Raw genomic sequence first — 9,625 nt, forward strand, 5'->3', positions numbered from 1 at the left:
TACGAAGGAGGGGACGTACCAGTCCTTATTCTTATAACTAAGGAAGGGCAATCAGTTGACTACCATCTCTTGAACTCTCGGTACCCAAACGCGGACGTGCGCAATACCGAAATACACGTGAGTCCTCCCGCGCAAAACCGAGATCGAGGATACGGAACCACGGTACCAGAATAACGCTTTAACCCGCACGGCTTCAAACATGATTTAGTTTTCTCTTCCTTGAGAAAATTGGAAACATTATGACACGTTTGGATTCGTCGAAAAAACTATGTGCTTCGTATCTTCAAGTTAACTGTGTCTAGTTTTTTTGAAAAAACTATCTTTTAGAAAAGCCGGAATGTTTACACGGTAATCAAATGCACAACTTGTTAATTTAAATTAGATTTTACGGTTCTTTAGTTTGTTTAAATTGTGCGCGAAACGATTACGGAGCAGTTAGTTAATCTTGCAATTTTTTCGAAGTCGAAGAGCTATCGTTTCGTTTCTCTCACGAGTCAGTCTTCACAGGGACCAATTATCTGACCAGTGTCCGCGCTCTATTTAAACATTTCTATGAGAATTGCAGTTAAACTCAACGGCACTACTCCGCATCTATTTGTGAGCGTCACCGAATCAAAATCAATTTCGTTAATCGAAAAACGATTATTTTGCTTTAATTTTAGTTTAATTTACACCCCTGCGACAAAATCTCGCGTCACCTGGTTGCTAAATTCTACAGGGTTGTTCTCGTTCCGATCATTTATTTTTCGGCATTTTTTTCAGTTCGAAAGTAAAAAGTCCTGCGTGATCTTCGTCAGTAACCGATGCTCTGCAATTAATTTTTTGTAGACCGCAACTGCCTTCTTTTATAGAGTTTTCAATAAATCATACTGAATAGAGGCTGTTAATAACTATGAAGCAAGAAAAGGTAAAATGGTCGACCATTTTTAAATCGATGGAATTGGCAACGCGTTCGATAGTTCATTTAATATTCCCCGACTCCCGTGATTTTTTTACGAATCTGGCAACACTGCTTCTCCTCAAATATTTTTAGAATTGTAGACCGCGAATCGTCACCCTAAAAGCGTTATTTTGATGTTCCTCATTCGTCATTCATTCACCCTAGTTCAGATCGGTTCCGAAATTGTTTTGAGTCTCTCACCGCGCTATGAAATAAGGATTCGTATCTAACGCAAATTCCACGATTGGGGCCCTCGAAAGTCTCGTATCACTGTTTAGCCAATTGGAATACTAAGGGGGTAGGAAATGGTCTCGAGCTATGATATTCCTTTGTCTAGTGTCATACAAAGGCTCGCGATTTAATCAAAAAACATGTTTTTTTTTTTGTTCGACGACCCTGTAGCATTTTGTCGCGTAACGTCGGAGATGTTTTTCCATTTTCCTGAAACTCTTCAAATATCGAAATTTTCATTTTGCGAACGATAAATTCAATGCAATTTTAGTAGGAATTACTAATTGGCGCTTCAGTTCTGCGTAATCTTATTAATCAACACGTATCATTTAATTTTTACGATATAAGTTTAGAGGGGCTAAATATCAAGATATGGGGGCTTGGCCCCTCCTGCCTCCAGCTATAGTTACGCCTATGTTGATACTGCACCCACACTTTCCTCTTTAGCTGTTTACGATATTTACTATTATTTACACGAAGAACGTTGGCTTCACAAGGTTGGATGGGGATTTATTTAAGATGGCTGCTTCGATCACCTGATTTAACTATGATAATTCCTTTGTCGCTAATTTTTATTGCACTCGACAAACGCTTATTTATCTCGTGAATCGGTGCGGGGTGACTCAGTTGTAATTGAAACAACGACGGGAAAATTGTCGCCGCGGCGGCAGGGTGAAAAACTGAATTTGGGAAAATCCACACGCATGAAGCCCGAAGTAGACGAAAATGGCGACCTTGCAAAAAACAGCTCTTGTGCGAAACGAGCAATGCATGTTCTTATCAACGAGTCGTACACGTTATCGAGCAATTTTACGATTACAGATCTCGTGCACGGCAAGAACTTATGCAGTTTCGAACTCAGATAACAAAAACAATGAACATTTAACCATTTACAATCGAAAAAATAAGTTTAGAAATATAAAATTTATCGCGCGTTATGGCAAGGAGCATTGTGTTTCGTTTTCAAACTGTTCCAGTCGAAGGTGGCAAAATATTTAATTACTCACAGGCCAATTTCCGGACATGTCACCACTAAAACCCCCTTTTCCCCTTTCGCCCCTGATTGCCGTTTTTGGGGTTATTTCGAAGGAAAAATAAAACGAATGTCCCACGTATGATTTCGTTTCAGATTCGATGCCAACAAATCGACAAAAGGTGCCAGCAAGCTTAGACGAGATTTGATAAATGCAGAAATAGCTAATCTTCGCGAATTGTTACCATTGCCTCCATCCACCAGACAGCGACTTTCACAGCTACAACTTATGGCTCTAGTCTGTGTGTATGTTCGGAAAGCTAACTACTTCCAACAGGGTAAGTCTTTCTTCCGGTTCTAGTTCTCACACTCGCACGAGAGCGAGCAGCACGCGCGTGCGTAGACAAACCTTTTGTCGATGGCCGTGTGCTGCTATATTATTAATAATAGGTTTATCACAATCAAGGAAATGAATCCTTCACGTGACAGATGAAAAAAAAAGATGAAGTTTGCGATTGGACCCAATGATGGGCAAAAGACAGATTCAACAATGTTCCATAAATATTTCTTTGTAATGTGAAAGACGCATCAGATAAGGAGCTTCTCAGGGAACGTATACATGTCGGGGAATGGTTAATTGACAGCCCAATCAGCAGATATTTTTGTCATTGGGTTATCGTAGCGACTTTGATTGACTTAATATTCTAGCTCCAATTCAATAAACAATGGGTAATTTCACTGAATACTTCGGAATCGCGCGAACCTAAAATACGTGACTCGATTTCGATTTTTCCGTGTTTCTTGGATGTTCCACCTTTTAAATAATTTCAAAAAGTTTCAGTCGCATTTTAGGAACTTCTCAAACTGGACCAGATCTCTGCGCGTGGCCGCTCAAAAATAAATTTCGCCATCGTTAAAGCACTCGTTCGTTAAGCGCCCATAAAAAAAAACCGCTGTGCGCCCTTTTTTTATTTCAAATTTGGCCAGAGGCCATCGAGAGAATAGATTGCGCACAGATAAATGCGGAATTCTACTGATCCATTATTATTACTCACCATTTCGATATTGAAATTCGCGTAATTTTTTTTAATGAACATGAATCTAAATTGCTTCAGCAACCCGTCGACTATGATTTCTTACTTTCAATGTGCTGGAAGTATGAGGTCATTCGTTCAAATAAAATAATAATATGGTATAACCAGTTTATAAGCTTTAATGTATTGTAACGAAAACTGTACAGGTTTTCTATAAAAATGACCCATATCGCACGATTCGTGTATCGCCCGGTAAAAAGGTGTCTATGACAAATCTATTTTGTGAGAAGATACACGCGCGTTTAGTCCCTTCAAATATAGCTGGAGCACGACAAATTTCGGATATTCCGTAACCGACGCGATTAAATAAAATACCGGGTAGAACCAATTATCGATGCGATTAAAAATATTCTGTACGAATCCGAGAATATCTATTATTGATTTGATTCGCAATTAAATGCTCTGAAACGGTCTTGTTCGCTACACTCAAAAAACGCGTGTCCCACTTAAATTTTTCAGTGGACCTGAAATCGATTCGAGAATTGGTCGTGCCAGCGGGCCAGAATCCGAAAATAATCGCTTTCCCGACGACGCCGTCGAGTTCCGAAACGGTGCGCACCCTGTACTAACCCCAGCACCATGAATGTTTCCCACTGTGTTGTTATTTTAATTATTTTTGCATTATTTTGTTGCAGCTTTTAAATACCACTGCGTCGGATTGCAAGTACCAACGCCCAATGTAGGATTCTCCAAGGTGAGTTATTTTAACGATCTTATATCAGGCATTATTTCTTTTTTCTCAGGAAAATTGACGGTAAAATTTCGAAAGATTCAGATTGTTTAAGCATTCAATCTGTCTTAAAGGATTTTTTGCTCTCAATTTACTTTGGGAATTTTTAGCGTTTGAGCCGTTTCTTCGTTACATCCATTTTCGGGTAAATTTTAAAAACTCGAGACCTCGTTCGAGTTCAACCGAAGTGAAAATGACGTCGTTTGACGTGTTCGCGTGACCGATAGAACGAGCTTCGGGCAAATTTGACGTCATCGTCGAGAGCCGAACGTCCCTGCCACGTATGTGAGACAGTACTGCCAACAGTTGACCGGTTTAGGCCGACTCTCGGACACTGTCAATTGACACGCTAGTCTCTGATAGCAACAGTACACTCAACCTGTCGTTACGACCAAAAAACAAACAAACCAACGTACCATCTCCAGAGCGGGTATACACCTTGCGGTTTCCAGCTAATAAATTATTATTGGATTTTCTTGAGTCTCTACACATTTCTTTGTCTGCGAATGATTTATGGTTTGATTAGAATTTTGAACGTTGCTTAGCATTTCAGAATTGAAATAATGGGCGTGGGCGTGTACGCGTAAGGACCACAGACTTTGCGTTATTTGATTTCGGTTTTAAATCGAATGATCGAATAGAATTAACGATTTTAATAAAACATTATCGACCCAGTCCATCTGCAAGTTGGTGCAAGTAGCAAACGTTTTGGTCGAACAAGGTCTTTAATAAAAGGTATATTAACTGCTTCAATAGACGATTTCTCGTTGGCCAACAATCATTACGTGGGTTCACGAATGCAGGAATAAGAGCAAACATAGTCAAAGGTCATAAGAATTGGCTTTCGCTTCTTTGGTGCAGTGTTAGCACATTTAAATGTTGCCATGCATCCTGTTTTATAGCGAATTAATCACTTATAAAAATATTTTAATATCGAGTCGGTGCTTAATTCATCTGCTCGCATATTACATTGTTTCGTCGTTGAGTTTATTATGAGATGGCAAGATGGTAATAAAGATGAAAGATAACACTGATGAGGAAATGGTACACTTATTGCACACATATTGAAGCACCTCTCGTGGACGTTGTTGAATTCGGTTTTATTGGATTTGCGTCTTTAAGGCGCCCGCAGGCATCGTTACAATGACTGATAGGACCGATGGCAAAGGGACAAATTTACGGCCCCCCCTCCCCCCTCCCTCCCCCTCCCCCTCCCTCATGGTGGTAAACCATTTTACGTGAATTCTTACCAGTAAAAAATTAATTGTTAGGTCAAGTATTTTTGATTTTAGAATGTGCCATACCAGTTTCACTGGTGCGGCCATTCGGCAACGTTGCATTTTCTGCTGTGGCTGTACCAGCAGTTCTTTCGATCTCGCACTAGTTCAGGGCACTCTGAGGATCTATATTGGGGGCCGCGGGGGGTAAGAGGCTTGGGCTGCCCGGGTCAGCGCGTGACCTCAAGCTCTGAGATACGCCGGCTACTTTCCCACGAAGAGACGCCCGCAATATCTACCGCTCCTCATCAGGAATATAGCCTGTCATTAAATACGGCAATGTATGTGTATATAGCCCAAATTACCTGCGCGTTAGGTGATCTAACCCATCGCCAACATGTTATCTAAAAGTACCTGGTTTTAACCCGCAACGTAATTTTGTTTTCGAAATTTTATGGCGTCATTCCAAATTGATCTCTTGCATATTTTAAAAACGTACAGTTAGGTCGGCGCAAATAAAATGTGTATTTCTTCGGCTCTCCATCGAAGTCGAAATTTATTAGTTTTCGAGCAAAGCTCGATTGGTGTCGAGGGGGCGTGTTGGAAACACTTAAACGTCACCACGTTAATTCGATGACGCTTAACTGATTAAGGGTTGAGTCAACCCCCTTGAAAACAGTCACGTATCGTTAGCATTGTTTCGGCCACACTCTTCGACGGAATTCTTTCCTTAATATGGGAGATGAATAGGTCACTGCCGAGTAGCAAAACTCGACGTTTGCAACAATGTATTATATTGGCTAAGTTCGGTTGTTCAAACAAGGATGAAAAATATGAAAGTAGAAAGAGACAGAGAAACCACAAATCTGTGCACTTAGTCATCTCGTCCAAGAGGAACAATCGAACCTTTTTGTCCGGTTCTTTTGGTACAATATCGGAATATACGAGGCCTGATTTAAATATGGTCAAATATTCTCGCGATACTTCTTAGCAATGCTGAGAAAGAAACTGTGGCTATATTTCATTATTACTTATTGTCATATTTACATAAATATTTATACGATGAAAATTTTATTCCTCGTTACTCGGGAAGTGGAATTTAGTCGTATTATCGATAGACAAACTTTCGATAATAGTTATGCAATCCACAGGTGTATTAATAGAGGTCGTTAATAAACGCGACAGTTTACCGCCTGAACAAAGCGAGCGCGTTAATGAGCAAGTTCAGATTATTAATCATCTCTTAATATGCGAGTTGGTGACAAGATTTTTCCACCGGCTGCAGGTTTTTGGGGTAAAAATAAAAAAGGCTCGCCGAGTGGGAATCGAACCCGGGAACGGTAGGTAACCCGGAGGACATTCGATACTACTTCATCTCTGCGGATCTGCGCATAATCACTTTCATAATGGCCGGCTAGTCGACGTTTTTTTATTGAGCATTATTGACATGTTTTTGTTGTTTTGGAGACACGTAGGATATAGCCAAGTCATCGGTAGAGAAATGTCTTGCCTAATTGACTCATACAATGAGCCAGAATGGTTCATTCTGCCGCGTTCATAATTCATTTATTACTTCTAACACACGTATGTGTTAAAGATTCCGAATTATACGCGCATGCCAGCATCGGTTTTCGGATCTACTATTTTCGACATTTTCGCTTATTTTCAATAGGATGCGGCGACGAAATGTTCTTTAATTCTTATTTCTATTGTTACAGGCATTGAGTGGGTTCCTAATAATGATGACGCAGAATGGAAAATTATTGTACATATCCGATAATGCTGCCGAGTACCTGGGTCATTCCATGGTGAGTGTTGTAAAGGTGAGCTATCTCCCAATATTTGTAGTCATAGACCGACAAGGTCCTTCGGGGTTTTCGCGACGTGGAAGTTTGCAATTCTATATTTCGCTTATTAGTAATTTTTGGGCAGAGGCACACGATAATTACTTGCCAGCACATGTACCTAATAAATTAAGGCCCGATTCTATAGAGAACGGTGAGAAGAACAGTCTGAAATTGATGTGTTGTGGTTTGTGTTTTTTTTTTTTAGTTTTATTTAGCATTTTGACTTTCCTTATATCGTGAACACCAAAGCTTCTCGGTACAGTCGGAAACGGCTCGTTTTACGCAACACACAATACTTTACAACCGCGGTGCGATTCTCACCAGTTATTACAGAATATGAGAGCAAAAAGCATTTCGACAACTACTAGAAATGCACCGAGAATCGTACGAAGATGCTTTTACCGTTACCCTCCTAATACTTTAACCCAAAAACTCCATAAAGCCATCTACGAATCAACCTGAGCACATACATTTACACTCGGTCATAGTATTTGTTTGTCAACCCTGTATATTTATACTATACCGAGTGTCGTTTCAGGAGGACCTGCTTATCCATGGAGACAGCGTATATGATATTATCGATAAACAGGATCACCAAGCCATTCAGTGCGAACTTGGTAGGCCAGTAAATACAGGCAGTAACAATAATGCCGAGCACGAAACCAGGCTATTTTTGTGTAGAATGAACGTTTCAAGAAATGCCAGGAGGCAGATGAGGTTTGGGGATCAGAAAGTGAGTTTCCTTTCTCTTGACCAAAACTCCCTGTACCTGATAAGTACTTAACGACGTTCGAATTTCAATAAATATATAGATAAAAAATCATTAATAGGAAAAGGCGATAAATTTCTATTTTCGGGTTCACAAAAAATTAACTAATTGGGTATACCTAATTTAGAATTTATTATTTTTAGGTCGTGTTGGTGCAGGGACGTTATATTTCTTTTTTGCCTCTATGCAGTAGAAACGAGCCGGTTTTTCTAGCAACATGTACACCGGTTGCTATGCCTGAGACCAGAGAATGTGTCGTTCAAGGTGCCACCAATGTATTCACGTCAATTCACTCCATGGATATGAAATTTATACATTTAGACATTAAGTAAGCAAAATACCTACTTCCCTTAATGAAGCCCATCGGCCGGTACTCAAAAAATAATCGCATTTCAGTGGTGAGTTCTATTTGGGCTATCCTAGGAGTGAGCTTGAAGGTGTTTCCTGGTATCGGCTTTTACACTGGGACTGCATTCGTGAAGCTCAAACGAAACATAGACTCAGTAAGTACACGCCTATCCCTGAACGACAACTACGAGTGTACCACTTCTGAACTTCTGTTATAGTAACTCAGTCGGAACAGGAACGATCTTGCATTCTCCTAGCACAAATTCAACGACATTCCGGCGAATGGATTTGGATGCATTGCGTCCTACAGGTCAGAGAGAGTTCTGAAAGTAATCAACAGCCAGTAATCGTGTGCACTAATCAAGTTCTTTCTGAGGCTCAAGCTTCAGTAATGCGAAGCAATGGATGGCTCTATCACTACTATGCAGTGCAAAACAAAATTCATTATGGATTGGCTTACGATGCGACGCATCCGAGTAGGTTATTGTATTACTCGGAGCATAGAGGTCATGGAATGTCTGGGATTAGAAACTCCGATATAACGACTTATTCTCACTTGTCGACTATGCCTGTATCTCTACATACGCAAAGGACGACAAACACTAGCACGACTACTCAAGGACAACAAGGGCAACATCTTCATAGGTCGGCCGACTCCGAACCTGTAGACTATAGCAACAGTAAGCGTAAGCCCAAGGAGATAAAGAACTTACAGCCTGAAGGGATAACTGAAGCAGATATTGATGAGGGAGAGGGTCTCCTAGTCGTTTCGCGCCTTTCCGATCACTCAAGAACCCTGCTGAAAGTCGATTTGCACGAGGTGCCGATAGACCAGTGGAATCCCAGCCCGCCCTGGTCCGATAACCTACAAAAGGTTCCAGATTTGTACCATCAAGATTTAAGCCCATGCGTAGGGAGTACTCCTCCCACTCCCACGGCTACTCCTACCATGCATTCAGAAAGAGTTTTCTCGTTCGACTGGATGCCGGAACAATTCGTTCCATCTATTAGTAATAATACCGTGACGACATCAATCGAAGAATCGCACGGACATTCCTATTGCACCACCTCAGAACGATTATTTCCTTTACAGCCTCCGCCGAAAAGGAATCAGCCTTCGACGGGAAAGTCTGAGACCACCGATCGAAGCTCTCCGTAATTTAAAGTTCAAAGTACCGTAAATTCCTGCCTAATTCCTATATGAATTTTAATTTTATATAATATTAAATAGCGTTTTTCTACACATATTGTTTCATTTTAGTTCTAAGGAGATCGATTTGTCTCGTGATTGGGTACCCGTCACCAAGTATTTAAAGCTTACTCGAAAACTCCGCTTCGGAATGACGAATTTTACAAAAGTCGAAATAAAGATTTTTTCGTGCCATTTAGGGTAGAGAGAAATGCCCCTCGTTTGGCAGCTGCAATTATCTTCGAACACTTCTAATGCCCTTCGGTAGCTTTGCTTCACGTTTCTGG

The 9,625-nt window shown here is 40.6% G+C and overlaps 1 protein-coding gene across 7 annotated transcripts; it reads left to right on the forward strand.

Moving 5' to 3' along the window:
* Positions 1-50: 50 nt before the first annotated feature.
* dysf (dysfusion) lies at positions 51-9,392 on the forward strand. 7 transcript variants are annotated; one of them, XM_066302155.1, is made up of 8 exons: positions 51-348; positions 2,301-2,482; positions 3,874-3,932; positions 6,904-7,008; positions 7,571-7,765; positions 7,945-8,129; positions 8,198-8,304; positions 8,368-9,392. In XM_066302155.1, exons 1-8 carry the CDS (start codon positions 338-340, stop codon positions 9,306-9,308), a joined length of 1,785 nt encoding a protein of 594 aa, XP_066158252.1. In that variant the 5' UTR covers positions 51-337; the 3' UTR covers positions 9,309-9,392. The 7 variants fall into 7 exon arrangements, with proteins under 7 accessions (XP_066158252.1, XP_066158251.1, XP_066158250.1 ...); XM_066302154.1 differs by lacking the exon at positions 51-348 and adding an exon at positions 1,692-2,154 and having other exon boundaries at positions 6,904-6,993; XM_066302153.1 differs by lacking the exon at positions 51-348 and adding an exon at positions 1,694-2,154.
* Positions 9,393-9,625: the final 233 nt, after the last annotated feature.

This window comes from Euwallacea fornicatus, chromosome 3 (assembly GCF_040115645.1).
Source record: "Euwallacea fornicatus isolate EFF26 chromosome 3, ASM4011564v1, whole genome shotgun sequence".
Taxonomy (NCBI): Eukaryota; Metazoa; Arthropoda; class Insecta; order Coleoptera; family Curculionidae; genus Euwallacea; species Euwallacea fornicatus.

Bases quoted from the DNA above. Each gene is read 5' to 3' on its own strand.
- dysf (XM_066302153.1), top strand. From the start codon at position 1,898: ATGGCGACCTTGCAAAAAACAGCTCTTGTGCGAAACGAGCAATGCATG. The intron at 2,155-2,300 runs GTGGCAAAATAT...ATTTCGTTTCAG, and splicing joins TCAAACTGTTCCAGTCGAAG to ATTCGATGCCAACAAATCGA. The intron at 7,766-7,944 runs GTGAGTTTCCTT...TATTATTTTTAG, and splicing joins TGAGGTTTGGGGATCAGAAA to GTCGTGTTGGTGCAGGGACG.